General features: G+C 48.9%; 3 protein-coding genes and 1 long non-coding RNA gene across 7 annotated transcripts; all 4 read right to left on the minus strand.

Annotated features, from left to right (window-relative positions):
- Positions 1 to 261: 261 nt before the first annotated feature.
- LOC120666834 lies at positions 262 to 3,949 on the minus strand. Of its 4 annotated transcripts, none has more exons than XR_005671899.1 (3): positions 3,363 to 3,949; positions 2,316 to 3,270; positions 262 to 879 (listed from the first exon to the last, which is right to left on the minus strand). It is a non-coding gene; the product is annotated as an uncharacterized LOC120666834 (long non-coding RNA). The 4 variants fall into 4 exon arrangements; XR_005671897.1 differs by having other exon boundaries at positions 262 to 882; XR_005671898.1 differs by lacking the exon at positions 262 to 879 and adding an exon at positions 1,708 to 2,033.
- Positions 3,950 to 11,580: 7,631 nt separating this feature from the next.
- Positions 11,581 to 12,384, minus strand: LOC120663836. Its single transcript, XM_039942775.1, has one exon. It carries the CDS (start codon positions 12,336 to 12,338, stop codon positions 11,829 to 11,831), a length of 510 nt encoding a protein of 169 aa, XP_039798709.1. The 5' UTR covers positions 12,339 to 12,384; the 3' UTR covers positions 11,581 to 11,828.
- Positions 12,385 to 12,936: 552 nt separating this feature from the next.
- On the minus strand, positions 12,937 to 14,231 carry LOC120666835. The gene has a single exon (XM_039946811.1). The coding sequence runs from the start codon at positions 13,780 to 13,782 to the stop codon at positions 13,210 to 13,212; it is 573 nt and encodes a 190-aa protein (XP_039802745.1). The 5' UTR covers positions 13,783 to 14,231; the 3' UTR covers positions 12,937 to 13,209.
- A 381-nt stretch (positions 14,232 to 14,612) lies between these two features.
- On the minus strand, positions 14,613 to 15,734 carry LOC120663837 (antifreeze protein Maxi-like). The gene has a single exon (XM_039942776.1). It carries the CDS (start codon positions 15,451 to 15,453, stop codon positions 14,830 to 14,832), a length of 624 nt encoding a protein of 207 aa, XP_039798710.1. The 5' UTR covers positions 15,454 to 15,734; the 3' UTR covers positions 14,613 to 14,829.
- Positions 15,735 to 17,174: the final 1,440 nt, after the last annotated feature.

Below are 17,174 nucleotides of genomic sequence, written 5' to 3' on the forward strand. Positions count from 1 at the left end.
GAACAAGAACAAGGAGGAGGAGGGGGAGCCGGCGGCGCACCGGGGTTGAGGACGATGCGGCCAGCAGGCGCCGAATCCTGCCTCTGGTCGCCGCCGCCGCGGCCGCCGGAGGTGCGGTTCGAACCGCCGTCGGAGGCCCAGATGGCGGCGTGGCTCTGTACGATTGTCAGGGGCGAGGAGCTCGCCGGCGGTGGCCGGGATGCATATCTCATCTCCATTTTTATATGCATCTCATGATCAACAAGATTACAGGGGAGTATATGCATTTCCATATATAAAACATTCTCATGTATAATCTGCCTGATGACTGACTATACGCATGCGTGATTGCTGTGTTCAGTGTTGTCTTCTGAGTTCTGACAGGGATGGTCGGCTTTTTTTTGTGTGTGCAATTTTCAGTCCAACCAGGCCTCGACGCTGGCTGGACCAGACCATCCAGTACATGAAATCGCTGCAGCACCATGTACAGGCGATGTCCATCGGCCCTGCCCGTCCGCCGCCGCCGCCGGCGGTCCCTGTCGTGCCACCGCAGTACGCACCTCCGGGGGCCCCGCCGGGGGTCACCGTGCCGATGATGCCAGCACCTCCGGTGGTCCTCGCCTCCGCTCCGACGACGATGGTTCCCTTCGGTGCTGCCATGCTTCAGACGATGCCTCACTACCCTGCTGCCGTGCCGGTGATGATGCCTGCATCCGCGGTGCCCCTGTCTTACTCGTACCCGGCGGCGCCTCCTCCAAGTCCGAGGGCAGCGGCGGGAGGTGCCGGGTCGTCTGCCAGCCATCGACATGGCTCCGAGGGTAGCAGTAGCAGCAGAAAGGGAAAGGGCGGTAGGAGCCTGTGCCGGAAACACTGAACTAGCTTGAAGACGTAGCAAGTCTTCTGCTGAAAAAATAGCAAAGATCGAAGTGGTTTTAGACACAGGGAATTTCACATAATTCAGAAGGGAGCATGATCAAGGCCGGAATTATTCCTTAATCTAAAAAAATCAGAAGGGAGCACTACTAGAATTTGGAATGTCTTTCCATGAAGTCTCTGAAAAACTTTTTGGCCCGGTCATCCAGTGTTCTGCGTATACAAGCTTTGCATAACGCCCTATGTGCAATGGAAGAGAAAAACAAGAATGGGGCATCAATTGTTAGGCCGCCTAGCTATGGTGGAGAATCATTCTACTCCAGTACAAGAACAATTTCAATGACATGTACATATATAGCGGCTGTTCTTGGCAATATTCCACCTTGAACTTGGAACCACAAAAATATCTCGGCACCGGCTTTGGATGTCTTTTATATAATAACTAGAGGTTTCTAGCTACCAGTAGCAGCTTGCGATAGCCTAATATGTTGCTCTACTTGATCGGTGAATTTTCAACTTGTTCTCAAACAACTTCCAATTAAACTTTGAAATCAATTCGAGAAAAACATCCCAGCTAGTTTATGAAAACTATCCAAATTGATTGCAAAATTTTTCAGTTGGCGATTACAAAAATTGATTTATTATTAGAAAAGGAACAATAATAGAGGAAGAAGAAGCTGAAAAGGAAAAGTAGACAAGATGGTCGTCAATGTTATTTGTAGGAAAACCAACCATAGAGCTGAGTCAAGAGCTTACGAACGTACGTTTGCTACAGCACGTCATTAGTACATAGATTCAGACGATGATGAGGACACAGAACTGGAAGAAGATATAGATGCAATATGGAAGAAGATATAGATGACAATTAGCTTAGCTTATCATTTAATTTAATTTGTAATCATGCTCAAGTTCCATATTTCATTATTTACTAGAAATGCTAGGGGCGTTGCCGCGCATGGCCATCGTTAACTTTTTTCCTTTTCTTTTTGTTTGTATTTAGATGAGTACAAACAAATGCTTTGGAGTCTCCAGCGATGGCAACGGGTGGATTTGTTTCCGGACTGGGCAGGCGGAGCTGCTCATCGGAGAAGACGATGTTGTGGACCTCGATGTAATTTCTTCTTGTAGTGTCCTTTATGGAAAAGGGATGTACTGGATGTGATGTGCTTTATTAATATAATCTACCCTGTTTCGAAAAGAAAAGATGAGTACGAACAATGGTAATCGAATTGCTCTTTGTACAATTATTGAACTTTTATACAAGAGTTTTTAATATTTTGAGCAGAGTACGTAACAACGGATGTTATTGCTATGTATTTTGAAAATTTGTGGCACGAACAGTTGAAAATTATCATCTGTGCCTCTCGCAACATTGGGCATATTCAGTTCCACAGATATGTATGAGGATACCAAAGTTACATTCAGTTCCACAAATATGTAGAAGGATATAAGAGTTTCATTACCTTTGGGAAACACTGAAAGCCACCCCCGTTAACATTAAGCAATGCCAGTGAATGCAGCCTGTGAAGCGCTATCGCCGCTAGATTGCAAGAGATCGGCGCACCTGGTTGCAAGAACAGCAGGGTCAATGCCTATAGATCACACATTTGAGAAACAGGCTCCCAAAATTGAAAGACGCAGCAGAGCAAGGAGTAACCCATAGAGTGGCCAAATACATGCAATTTCTTCCACCGCAGATGTACAAGTTTTACCGTGCTATGACTTGAGTGAATGTGAATCTTCATAGAAGCCTGAAGCCACGTAAAAGATAGGAAAATTTGGCATATGATCTGACAAACACAATTAGTTGCAAAGTGTATGTGACGCACAATACATATGTAAGCTTATAAGAAAGCTCAGCCTTCAATAAAAATTGTGGTTTCAGATATTTATTTTTAGTCTACTCTTTTGCAATAGTATATAGATGCATATCGTCGTCATGAAATTATCCGGTGGTACCAGGCAAAGAATGACCATAATAGACCATCTTGAGTTAGAACCATAATGTTAGAATTTAGTAGCACATACAACTGGGTTTCTTAACCACCCACTTTGGATCTGTCTGAAGAAAGAGGTAGAGAAAACATGGGAGATCCTATTTTATAAATTGTAATTTGAGTACATGGTTGCTATTCTTTTAATTTTAAAAAACTACCATTAAACGAGTTTTTTTAGGCAACTATTACTCTTTTTTATTATTTGGTTATGAATTGTTTGCTGCTTATTACAAGAGAAACACAAAACATTCTAGTTGTTGGGCGTTTTAGTTGTGTTATCCATTAATATATCAGAAATAAGCAACTTGAAAGGAAATCAGTGAAAAACAACGAATTTAACTATTTTTAAAGGGAAGAGCAGTTAGGTTACCTCAAGGTTTCTCTAAATCAAGTACACGCACACACAACTCTTCTACATAACCTGGAAGAAATGTATATCAGACATTTGATCGAGCACTTAGTGAGCACAGGAAGGAAGAGGAGCTTACAACACCAACCTGTGTAGTACATTACCTTAGCAGCTTCGTCAAACTGAAGATGAGAAATTGATGCTAGTAGGGAGGAGCCCTGTTGTGTTTTCCCCCCCAAACCCACCATGGCTGGCTGCTCATCGTTCCCTTGTCCTTCCCGTGGCTGCATCCTTTTGAGCTCGTCAACGTGAGGGCCTGAAGCCACTACAACAGCCTCACATCCCCATCGCCAGTGCTGCTCGCAGAGAGGGACCTTGGCTTCTCGTGCCATCGCGCTAGGTACCATGGGGGACGCAACCATGCAGCCGAAAACACAGCAAGCAAAGTTGCCTTGGCTGCTTGTTGCCTCTCTATTCCTCTTCTCTTCACTTGGTCAAGTATAGAGCAGAGGAAGCGGCGGCGGTGCTGCAGTCTGCAGAAACAGCATGGCAGCTGCAAAAAATTAGGTTTGCTGGAGAAACAATTTTGTTGCAAAACTTTAAGTCACTAATAACCTATGTTGTTAAGAACTGAACATGCGACATAAGAACTCTGTTTTTGATATTTTATCTTATTAGACTAAATTTGGGTTGGAAAAAATGCTCCTAAAATTGAATCAAACGGAAAGCTTACAATATTATCTCAGTAATTGATTTTTCTTCGAAGCCAAAGACCTTGCATTCCGTTGAGCGGGTCCTGGGCCGGAGAGGTTGTAGGTGTGCCGCGTCCGTTCGCCGCCCGGGCGTCCATGCAGCTCTTGGAGTCCGCCGTCGTAGCTGCAGCCGTGATCTAAAGAAGGGGATGCTGAGGCGCGCGGGCATGCTGTCTCCATTTGACGCTCACCTCCTTCAGCATGGCCGATGATCGACGCCAGGCCACACAGGGCCAACCAGCGTGGCGCGGCGGCCAGGGCAGCACCCAGCGGCCGCGGGGCGAGGCCAGGGCACGACCGGCGGCCAAGTGGAGGGAGAGCCGCGGCCTAGGCGCGGCAGCCGCTGGCGGCGCGTCGCAGCCGAGGGAGGCCCGTCGGGGCTGTCTGAGATCCAGCAGACGGCCGTCGAAGCGTCGAGCTGGAGGGCGCGGCCAGGTGGCACGGCGCTGTCGGCCCGCGTCGCGGCCGAGGGAGGCCCGTCGGGGCTGTCTGAGATCCAGCAGACGGCCGTCGAAGCGTCGAGGTGGAGGGCGCGGCCAGGTGGCACGTCGCCGTCGACCAGCGGGGCCAGTCCACATCCCGGCGTCTGCCGGAGCTGGTCGTTTTGGGTCGGGCATGCGCGCGGCCGGACGGATTCCAGGCGCAAACGGCCACCGGAGCGGCAAGGCGGGAGATTTCTTCCGATCCTCTTCTGGCGGAAACTTCCCCTCTCTGAGACTTCACCTTCAGGCTAGGTCCGGTTGCCGGAGTAGCGACGTCGTGCCCCACAACATCGGCTCTGTGGTCGGCGGCGCTGCGACAGGATCTGGGCCTGGTCACGCGTGAGGAAAGCGGCGACTTCCGCGTAGAGCATCGCTGGGTCGAGGTCTCAGGGAAGGGTATCGAGTGCCGCGTAGTAGGGGAGGAAGATCGCGTCGGCGCGGGCAGGGTCGTTGGCGAGGCAGTCCGACTCTAGGATGCGGCGGTGGAAGAATGGTTCCAGGAGGCGTGTGTCGGTGCGGTATCAGGAGCGGCTACGCCCTGCGCGGACCATGGTTGGCGAGCGGCTCGCAGAACGGGGCCAAGGTGTCCACCGGGGATTGGGAAGGCATCGCCCCGCAGTGGCGAAGGTAGTGGGTGTTGAAGCGAGGGTGCAGGCGGTGGATGTGGATCCGACAGCCCGCGCAGGGGCGGCCCCGTCGGCGACGGCGCGGGGGGTGGCGGCGACGACGGCGACGGCAGTGATGATGAGGACAAAGGGGAAAAGGAGGAAGAGAGGACCGCGGGATGATTTCGGTAAAGATCGAGGGCTCTTTGTAAAATCACCGGGAATCGCTCGATCTGGACCGCTCGCGTGCCCGATCGGACGGTCTGGAAAAGCAGGTGACGTGGCCATGCTGTCCGGCCATCTTTTGGTGCAAGAATCGTAGAGATTTATAAATTTATAAATATGTTTGTTTAAAGTCTTGTTGTGCTGTTGAAAAAGCTAAGCAAATTAGGATGTTGAAGAAACTTGGGTTCGATGCAACAAATTTGCTTCTATGAAAATTCTTGTTCTTTAAATAAATTGCTACCATGAAAATTTTGTTGTTCGCAATAAATTTTCCACTAATTTTTTACAACCTGTTTTGGCGCATTTTTTTAGAATTATTGGCAAAAAGATTCACCACAATTTATTTGTTCATTTGTTTAAAAAAATTGTCCACTATTTTGATATTAGTGACCATATAGTTTTTTTGCCACTGCCATAATACGTAATAGTGGTGTGGAAGCTAGTTTAGTCACAATTCAATGATAAATTATGGTAAGGGAACTATCACCACTCTTTTTCCATGTGGCGACATAATTATTTTGTTGCTATTTGATAATAGAGCAAGAAAAATATTTTAGTCACAATTATCAATGTAGATAGAGCAAATGAAAAACTCTATGGGGATATAGTATTTTGTCACTACTAAAGTACATAGTGGTGGCGAAAAACATTCTGTCACAAAAACAAGAGTAAAAAATAGTTGGCTGGGTGAATTAAGACTAGCCACCTTTTTTTAATTTTTTTGAGCTCTCTCCGTTCCACCCCTGAAAACACACTATATCAGGTCCAGCCTGTGTGGCTCGATTACTATTTTTATTTTCATCGTACAAATCTAACCATACAAATATCTAATTTCTAGAGTATTTCATATTTCACCATGAATCATAACAACCATAGTTCATACATGCTCTCTGATCTTCTAGAAGCTTCTTGCAAGTGGACCGAACTTGACCACCAGAGTCTGTTGAAAAAGTAACAAAGATTATTGTTGTGGTTCACGTGGAAACAAAGACAATTGTCATCTATGTAACACCGCATGTGCATGTATATATTCTCTTTGTAAGATAGATGGATAATATTTCTTCTTTTTCTTCAATCTCCCTGCTGCATGCCTGCTTGTCTGCATAATAAATGAATAAAAATTCAAAAAAATCTTATATCTCCTATGACTCTTTTCGATCTTTACGTATGCTTGTACACGTAATTAAGCTTTAGAATCAGTGGCAATTGGACAACGCGAAATGGGGTTTGCTTCACTACTGCCCCAAAGCATCAGAACTTTGGAAGTCAATATCTATGGTTTGTTTGGACGGACTCAACGTACCCGATATTCCCATATTGGAAGTTGGATTGTCTCATCTCATCACAAATTTACATGACTCTGACAATTACTTGAGTTTTGGGGTATATGAAACCCAGCTTCAGTTCAACTAGAAATCTCTCTATTGTATATCAACCAATGCAAATTCCTGCCTCGGTGACCATCAAAAATAATCGATAGATCTTGTGGTTTGCTTTATTTTCAGATCATTTGTTTCCATATTATAAAACTTTAAGTTTCAAGGATTTAATTAAATGGAATTGCGCCTTTACTAATTTCAATGTCTTATATGCTGCCTTTGAACACCCTTTTTGTCTGCTGTTTTGCATGCACAAGCTTTGCTTAACACTCTATGTGCAATGGTAGACAAAAACAAGAATAATGGGGCATCAATTGTTAGGCCACCTAGCTACGGGGGAGAATCATTCTACTCCATTATAAGAACAATGTCAATGACATATACTCCCTCCGTTCTTAAATATATGACACCATTGACTTTTTTTCTTCGTTTAATTATTCGTCCTTTTTACAAATATTTATGCAAAATCTTCAAGTTAGATTCAAGAGACTCTTGATAATAGACGTAAAGGTACTCATTTCACTTCATTTAACTAACTGATTAATTAAATAATGTTGGTCAAAGTTGAAGAAAAAAAGTCAATGGTGTCATATAAAAAAGAACGGAGGGAGTATACTCCAGTGGCAGTTCTTGGCAATATTCCACCTTGATGGACTTGGAACCATTAAAAAAATATCTCGGCACCAACCTTTTTCTTTTTAGCATATGTCGGCACCAACCTTGGAATTCTTGTATATAACTGGGAGGTTTCTACCCGTAGCAACTTGCAAGAGCCTAGTATGTCGCTCAACTTGATTTTTGATTTTTCAACTCTGTGGATATCCGATATACTAACTCTATAATACTTATAAAGTTAGTCCCCATTAAGAGTCATTAACTCTATTTCTCTCAACATGCAAGTTATCCACGTCATCATCCACTAGGACCAAGAGTCATTAATTCTATTTCTCTCAACATGCAAGCTATCCACGTCATCATCCACTAGGACCTTCTATTTATGCTTTCTACCGATTTTCTTTGCACAACCACAAGTCACTATTATAAGACATCAATTCTAGCACAAATAATTCCTCCACCACAACAAACACACCTGAAAAGAGCTGAAGAAAACCAAAGGCCGTCACTGCAATGCGAAGAAACCCAAAGACCGTCCCTGCAATCGAGTTTAAATAACTCCACTCCACCTCCAGCATGCCCTGCCCTACTCGGCACGGCTGTAGCTAAGGGCACCGTCGACTTCATCTTCGGTAACGCTGCCGCCGTGCTACATGGCTGCAACCTCCATGCTCGCCGTCCACTCCCCAACCAGAGCAACATCTAGGAAAAAGGATATGAAAGGTCTTTGATGGTGTTTACACACATCATCTTCAAGGTGTTTGGTTTCCAATTTTTTTTTTATGGTTTTCTGATGGGGAGGAAAAGAGGTGGGCAAAAATAATATAATAATAAGAATACAAGGATAAGGATTAAAGGGAGAAAAAGAAAAAGAAGAAGAAAAGAAAGGAGAAAAGGAAAAGGTAGAGAAAATATATAGAAAAAAATAAAATGAGAGAGAAAAAGAAAAAAGTATAAAAAAATAAAAAAATTGTCTCATACTTTACGAGTGGTATTTTGTCATTAATCTTTTATTTAGCTAAAATAATTTTTCATCTATATTTCAAGTCCCGCAGCAATGCGCGGGGAATCACCTAGTTATTGGCTATCCGCCCCCTCAATTCAATGTCAAGACTAACCCTTGCCGCAGCTGTTGTTCCGATATAAGCTAAGATAGCCAACATCCTTCCAATGTGCCATATTTATTTTTTGAAGAAGTAATGTGCAATATTTACCATCCGAGGATATAGAAGTCGAGGTCCACAAGGTAGAGGGTAGAATCTGGTCAATTGGACGTCTGAAACTAGAGATGAAAAAACCCTACTAGTATCAGGTTAATGGAACGTCTCAAACTGGAGATACTAAATGATAAGTAGATTATGTCTGATGGTGACGAGAATTGATTAAACCTTAATTTTCTAGTTAAAAAAGTTTAAAAAGGTTAAGAAACTAATCTTTTCGGATCACTAACTTAACAGCCGATCGTTAGTCTGTTAGAGACAATCTAAAACCAAAACCAGACATGCAAATAATAATAACGAAGTCAAGGAATGAGATTGCCCACATGGCCCCATAACACTTCATGAGTGTCTGATTTTTGTCCGCCCGCAGAACCAGTTAAGTTCCATCTGCCTGTCGGGCCTCACGTCCAGGGCCACGCGCCAGTACGCCACCTGGGCCGCAGGCCTGCTTGCTGACCGCAGCCCACCACACTTGTACCGCTCATCGTGCATGCACCATGCGATGCACGAGGCCACGAAGAAACCCAATATCAAACCAGTCTGTATGCTCTCGGGAATTTTACATTGTTTATATATATATATATATAGCATATTGCTTGTACCTTCGTAATATCATCAATTTTATATTCATTCACTTAATGTACAGGGGTCATGCTGTGATTGTGCGGGAAATTAATTGTTTGTGTTTCTATTGAGATTCCAATTTATTTGTCCAGTTCTGATTAAAATTCAGATTAATTTATCCGAACTCCCATTAGAATTCCAATTGACGCACCAACGAAACATTAATAGAACGGGGTTTTCTCTAGAACCCAAAAACTTCGATCCGAGGGGGACTCGTGATTCCGAGGGTTTTAGCACTTGGCTAGATGGATTAGAATCACTTCAAAGAGTCACACAATCACCACGAAACAACCTCTCATCTCGTACTCAAGAATCGACAAAGGAAAATCAAAATTCATCCAAACGAGGCACAAGATGAACGAGATTGACACGAGATTAAAAACCCCGAGGGCACAAGGAGGGAAGGGCCTCCTTTCCCACACAATCTCAGTATAAAACGTCTCAAGAATACATACCTCTAGTTCTATCTTTGAATGGTCACCGGAGGGGAGAAACTCCCCACCTAAATTGTATTCAAATGGTTTTGTATATTTTTGGACCTTTTTATCTGCGAAATACAATTAATCTAACCGAAGTGATACACAGACTGAGCAACAAAGCAAGAGAAGTAGAAGTGATCAAGTACAGGTTGGCACACGAACACAACCACACATACCTCGTTGCACTTCACTTGCGTCTTCGTCGCCGCCTCCTTCGCCGTCGGCACTAGCTGATCATCCTCCCCGCGGCCGGCGGCCACGTCGTCGCCACCACCTGCGCCAGGCTTGTCGCCCAGGCCGGCGACAGCATGTTCTACGCCGTCGCCGCGGACAATTGCGAAGAGCCACGCCGCCATCTCGTCCTCGGATGGTGGCTGATCAGCAGGAGGCGGCAGCGACGACGACGAGGGGAGGCGGCTGCTGCTGCCGCCACCGGCGGCCTGCGTCGTCGCCTCCGTCCTGCAGCTGCGACCTGCTGGTCCGCCGCCATGCCACACCAACTCAAAGAGATCACCACTGCCACTGCAACAACGATGAACCACGCCGATGAATGCTAGTTATTCTCTTTCGCATTGACCTCGTCTCTCTTTGATAGTCTTTTTAATTCCATGCATGCTGCATGAACATGAACGTTGATGCAAGCTAAATTCAGCCAAGAACATTCAGATAGTAGGTCACGTACGAGGAGTGGAGATCACCGAAGAACATCTCGAGGAATCCTGCACCGCTGCCGCCGCCATCATCGGCGGCAGCGGCACCAGTGGCTTCGCCGCCGTGATCCGACAAAGCTGGTGGACCTGCATCTTGGCTGCTCGTCACCATCTCCATGTGGGCTCAGACACGTTCTTATCTTGCCCCTTCCTAATCTAGCATGTGTACGACGCTGTGCAGTGCGTGCGTGCACACTGATATAGTGAGTGAGTGAGTGAGTGATGATGAGTATGGCGCGTGTTGTAGACTTGTAGTATATATAGGTATATATAGCTAGGAGGAAGTCGGCTACCCACACATGATTTGATGCATAAAGTAGCAGCAGATTGAAAGGTTGTCGACGCCACTCGACCCATGGAGGGATCATCAGCTAGCTAGCTGGAAATGGAAATGGAAATACTCCTAAAAAGCGACACTTCTTCCGTCTCAAATTATTAGTTATTTTAGCTTTGCTAGATGCATGTAGCTTTTGTTTATATATCTAAATATATATTATAGAGTAAAATACACGTCTGGTCCTCGAATTGTTAGGGTATGTCAGCCCGGTCCCTCAACTTATAAAACAAGAATTTCGAATCCTTAAACTTGTTAGGGTGTCATCCAGTACCTAAACTTAGAAAACCGGCTCCATGCAATAACTAAAAGTGGTTTCGGGCCATGTTTTTAGTTCCAAAACAAATCACGCATGTGTGTCCTGGCCGACCACGACAGGTGTAGGTGCGGAGCTGGATAGAGCGAACGAGCGAGGCGGCGGCCCCCGGTATCCGTATAGGAGTCACCTGTTTGCTCTTTCAGCACGTCTCTGCAGTTTCATTTGGACATTTGGCAGTCTCCCTCTGTAGACTGCACTTGGTTGCAGGGGACGGACTTCCTCTGCGAGAAATTAAATGATTTTAAATTTTCAAATAGATTTAGTATGAAAATATATTACATAATTAATCTAATAATATTTATTTTGTAATATAAATATTAATACTATCACTTTTACAAATTTGAATTTTTTTTGCTCTCAAAAGCATGAGTTGCATTCTTTTGGGCCGGATAGTAGAACAGGCCGAATTAAAAGTCCAATAAATTGACACCAAAGAACTTGGGGCTTCTACGTTCGAGCTATCCGGCCCGATGAGCCACTTGCTCCGGATTCGTTTCCCTCAAAAAAAAAAAACTTGCTCCGGATTCGTGAAAGCACACAAAAGGCCCGAACACCAGACCTCCAAAGATTGCCAAAGATCATATCCGTACACAAATTTGTTGGCAGAGGGCCCAGCTAACTTTTTTTCTTTCGAGATTCGGCCCAGGTAACTTTGACGCCGCGCAACACATGAACAACACAGGACGTCAGGACGAACTCGATCTGAAGCTTGTCGTCGAATGCAAGCAGAAGCAGTGCCATCCATCAATCAGTTTCCATGGCAACATCATCACGACGGATTCATGCTCATGCACGGAGTAGTTGTTACAGTCCCAGCTTATTGTCACAAGTTTACAACGGAATTATCATGACGTACAACCGCCATGGATGCGCAGGCAGATGGTCATCAGTAGCCCTTGGACAAGGAGGCGAGCACGGCGTGCGCGACGGTGGCCATCGCGTCGAAGCCGCCGTTCTCCGCGGGCAGCGCCGCCCCGGCGGCCACGCCGTCGCAGCCGGCGGGCACGTACTGCGCCGCCTGCAGCACCTCCCGGGCGCCCGGGTACCGCCCCGCGGCCACGGACCCCGCCGCCCACTCCAGCGCCGCCGCGGCACCGGTGTACAGCTGCAGGCACGACCGCAGGCCCGCCGGATCCGCGGCCGCGACGCTGTCCCTGGCCGCGGTGGCGTTCGCCGCCGCGAGCCTGGCCGCGAGCGCCGCCACCGCGCCCGCGTCGCGCGCGGCGCGGCACGGCGACGAGGCGTCGTGGCAGAGCGCCGACGCGCACGCCTCCGGCGTCACGTAGTACCCGCCCAGGACCCCGCACACCTCGTCCAGCGCCGTGCTCGCCCCGGCGGCGCCGCAGACGGCGGCGGCCGCGAAGAGGAGGGAGACCATTAGACTTGAGGCAGCCATGGGGTGGGGTGGTGTGGTGTGGTGGTCTCTGCTCTGCTCACCAGCTCCCCGGATTCTCTCTACTACTGTACTAGTCTCTCTGCGTGACGGATCATGATTGTATATTTGTATCTATATATATCGGCCAAGAGGATTTTAATCTACACTTATTAATACTTGCTTTGATTCTTGTTTTGGTATGCAATCACAACTTCACAAGGTCGCAATGCGTTTTGATGTGCATGCATGCATAATGCATTGTTGATTCGGTGGTTTTCCTTCTGCTCCATATATAACAGCGGATATCAGACCAATTAATGTTCAGAGATTTGTTGTGATCCAAATGATTTGGGGTGGCTCAAGTCCAAAGCTGGAATCTGCTATCATCCATGTTGCCTGAAGAAGTTGCTGACCAACCTGAACAAGTAGTTGGGTTCGGCTTTGGGAAAACCTGGAGGGTGTTCAACCAACTCCACGTACGGAGCAATGAAACCATCAAAATTTCCTTTGCGGTTGGTCTTTCTGAGGCTCAACATGTAACTGAAGACGCAATCTGCATCTTTTGTAACAGCCCAGGAAGGAAAAAACTTCAGTTTTGGAGATCATGGGATCAAGCGGATGGCTGTAACAGCGAAGAGTTCACAGTTCAAGCAATGTTCAGACTGCACAAAGAATGCCATGCCATGGAGGGCGAGCCCCAACAGCGGCAGGGCCCAATGTACTACGATGCAACAAGAACACAGTGAATTAGTGGTTGGGTACATTGATCCGTTCCTCCAAATCCAGCCAGCCATGCCACACGACACAACACACCGGAAGAAAACAGCCATGGCAGTTGCCACAGCACAGCGCCAGCGCCGCGGCGAGCCGCTGGCCCGGCCACCTACCTAGCCTAGCTGACCTTGTTGAGCAGCGCGGTGGCCATGGTGGAGAGCTGGTCGAACTCGCGGTTGGCTCCGGCCATCCCGGCCGCGGCCGCCGCGGACCCCGCGCCGGCGAGCGCGGCGTCGCACCCGATCCCGGCCTGCCCGGTCAGCGGCAGCAGCGCGCGCGCGGCGCCCCAGCTCCGCGCCGCCGCGTACCCGCGCAGGAGCCGCAGCGCGGGCACCGACGCCGCCCCGTACAGGATCCCACACGCCTCCAGCGCGTCCCGCGCGGCCGGGCCGCCGCCGCCGCCGGGCCCCTCGGCTCCGCGCGCCATCGCCGCCGCGGCGTCCCGCGCCGAGGCCCCGCTCGCGGCCGCCAGGTCCGCGGCCATGAGCAGGTGACCGTGCCGGTCCGCGGCGGCCGCGCCCGGCACGGACCGCAGCCGCGACGCGCAGAAGGAGACGTCCACGAAGTCGCGGATCGCGTCGCACGACTCGGCCACCGCGTCCGCCGCCGCGCCGCCGTAGCAGCAGCAGCAGCAGCAGAGGAGGAGGAGCACGGCGGCGACGGCGAGGAGCGGGCGCACCCTGGCGGCCATGGTGGCTTGCTGCTTCTCTCCCGCTCGCCGCGGCGGGTGTCCTTTGTTGGTGGCGGGTGGTTTACTGGCGCGGGGCCTTGGCCTGGCTGTGTCTGCGCCGCCGCTGCCCGCTGGATCGGAGCACGGCGCTCACCACTTGTTGCCTGCTGCTTTGGTGGTGGGTCGGTGAGCTAATCAATGGAGGCACGCGACGCCTGTGTGCGTCATCGGATTTTGTGCTCCGGCTGTCTTAACGGTCACCGGCTCACAGCTTGAAGGTTGAAGCGGCAATCAATGCCTCACCCTCTTCCTCGTTTGAACAATCCACGAACGGATCTGAGCCATCAATATTGATTATCGAATTATTATGCACAATATTAAGACAAGTGGAATATATAGTCTAATGGTGTATTTTTGGTGGAATATGTGCGAAATCGACGAATTTTTCAGCAAGAATCTAAGGAAGTTGTTGATGTTGCGTACCTAATCAAAGAAGATTTTCATCTTCATCAGGCGGCCACCAGTATAAGAATGAGCTCTTGACCATTTCCCCTAGTGGTGTTTTTTTTTGGTGATTTTATAGCATAGTGGTTATTATTTGCTCTTTTGCTTCTTTTATAGTTGTCTTGAGGTCTGATAAGGCTTCAATTGTGTTGGGGTTGAAGTTCTTTGTATCTCTTTTATCTTTCTTTTTCTAATAAAAATTATGGCAAATCTCTTACTGTTCCCTAAAAAAATATTAAGGCAAGCAGTAGTTACTCCTTGAAGGACGTTTTTTTTTAAGAATTTGAAGGACGTTTTGTTCTTCGACGAAACACGAAGGATCATCATGTATCTGCAAATTCACACGGTGCATCACACAGTCGGCCTTGGCTACTTGCAGTAGCAGATCAAGCGTGCGAATCGAATTACTACATGGGATCAGAGAAACACCACAGCGGCACAGCCCACAGGTCCTGTTCATGGATCGACAATGGCAGGACACGATACAAGCTGTTGCTGCAACAGCGCATTGATTATTACAGCGAGCTTCTGTACTTGTGCGGGCTGGAGGCAGATCGATACGGGTCAGTCGGCGGCCATGGAGGCGACGACGGCGTGCGCGACGAAGGCCATGTCGCCGAACCCGCCGTTCTCGCGCGGCAGCGCGGCGGCGTCCCCGGCCATCCCCTCGCACCCGGCGGCCACGTACTGCGCCGCCTGCAGCACCTCCCGCGCGCCGCGGTACCGGCCCGCGGCCACGGCCCGCGCCGCCCACCGCAGCGCCGGGACCGCGCCCGCGTACAGCTGCAGGCACGACCGCGCGGCCGCCGCCGCCGCCGCGCTGCTGTTGCCCGCAGCGGCGGCGGAGGCAGGGCCCGCGGATGGCGGCGACGGGGAGGAGGAGAGGGCGGCCTCGATGCTGTCCCTGGCCGCCGTGGCGTTGTCGGCCGCGAGGCGGGCGGCCAGCGCCGCCACCGCGGGCGCGTCGCGCGCGGCGCGGCAGGGCGCGGAGGGGTCGGCGCAGAGCGCGGACGCGCAGAGGGCTGGGGTCACGTAGTAGCTGCCCAGCCTCCCGCACACCTGGTCCAGCGCCGGCGCCGGCGCCGGCGCAGCCGCAGCAGCCTCGCCTGCCCCGGCAGAGGAGAGGAGGAGGAGCACGAGGAAGGCGGCGGCGAGCATTGGAGAGGAGGAGGGCACGGACGACGCCATGGCGCTGGCTTTGCGCCGTTGCCTCCCGATCCGTTTCTTGGTTCGGTTTGGGTCACGGTCGCAGGGCCGGGATGTTTTGGAGAGCGACAGGGGGACGGAGGTGATCCCGTGCCGCCGCCGCGCATTTAGTGTGCAGTGCAGGCATGGGCTGCGGCCGCTGGTTCTCTTGCCGGTCGTTCTTGATGAGCCTGGCGCCGCAGCCCGGCAGCCGCAGTCCCGTCGTTCTCCGTCCGTCCCGTTGCGGTTTTGTTTCTTGACGGCTGCTGATTAACTGCGGTTGGCGGTTGCCAACTCCCATCTGAAATGTGCTCCATGGAGAGAGAGAGGAGCAGGTGTAATGAATGGCTCGAGCGGTAGGCTTGATTCACTCTTGTTTTCTCTTCAAAATTTCAATACTTTATAAAATTTTACATCACATCGAATTTTTGAACACATGTATAAAATATTAAATATAGTTAAATAAAATAATTAATTATACAGTTTGTCTGTAATTTGCGAGACGAATTTTTTGAGTCTAGTTAACCCATAATCGAACAATAATTATCAAATACAAACGAAAATACTACAATATTTTACAACTTCCCTTTTACACATCTAAACAAGACTTCAATGCAGTTGTGCAGCGCCAAGCAGTCTAGCCGGTTTGGCAGCCGTGGTCCATCTCCCCATGGGCGACTGGGCGAGTTCTCTCGTCGCTACGGAAGCCTAGCTCGCATCGCGGCCCGACAAAGGATTCGTGCTTGCTGCTTGCCGCCGCCTCATCCTCGCAATCGCAACTAGTTTTCCTTCAGTCCTTGGTAGTGGTGGCAGCGTGATCCGATCCAATCCAATCCAAGCGTAGCTGGTTCTGGTTGGATGCGTCTCTGCATCGTCTCGATCGCTCCAGCAAGGCGATCGGATCCAACTCTGGCTCGATTGTTCGTTAGCACAGAAAGTCTGTGCCTGCCGGATACCTTTCATTCTCGAATCACCAGCACGCCGCCGGAAGCAACGACAACGACGGCGCCTGCCGGATCCGTGGGCATCGCTTCCCTATCGAGTCTGGTTGCTCAGCAGTTTGGCAGCAGGTCACCTAACTGTTAGAAGTTCCAGGGTCTTCAGTTCAAAATGGAACTATATAGATAACATATCTTGGTCATTAGGACCTCCCATCTTCTTCTTTCTTAGATCTTGTCTCTTGTTTTTGCCTCTGTGTGAGCATATGTGTGTGTTTGTGTATGTCGGTGGTGATCCCCGGTGATGGCAGCACACATGGATCGGGTGTTTTTGAACGGGTTTCCCCTTCTATTTATATGCCGCTCACCGGGGGGACCGACATCCCATTGTCGGTTCCCGTCCCCGATCAGGACGGGACGGGAACGTTCCCATAATTTTCTTTCATTAGTTTATCTTATCGTTTACTGTAGATTATTTAATGAATCACTATTTAAGCTTTACAGATCACACAGTTTTCTAACATTCTCTCCCTTGATCGTAAGACTTAAACTTATAAGTTTATTTCTCAATAAAATAGTACATCAAGACAAAAGGATTACAATGGTTAATAACAAACACCACTGAACCTAGTGACTATAACATACTACTTTATTTCGAAACAAAACTTCTTTAACTTAGGAGCTCCATAAACTTATTACATCAGACTTATACAAACTTACATACTCACTCTTTGACAGACAGTACACCAAGACACTAAGTTACAATAGTCAATTAAGTACTACTGA

Source organism: Panicum virgatum, chromosome 3N (genome assembly GCF_016808335.1).
Source record: "Panicum virgatum strain AP13 chromosome 3N, P.virgatum_v5, whole genome shotgun sequence".
Classification (NCBI taxonomy): Eukaryota; Viridiplantae; Streptophyta; class Magnoliopsida; order Poales; family Poaceae; genus Panicum; species Panicum virgatum.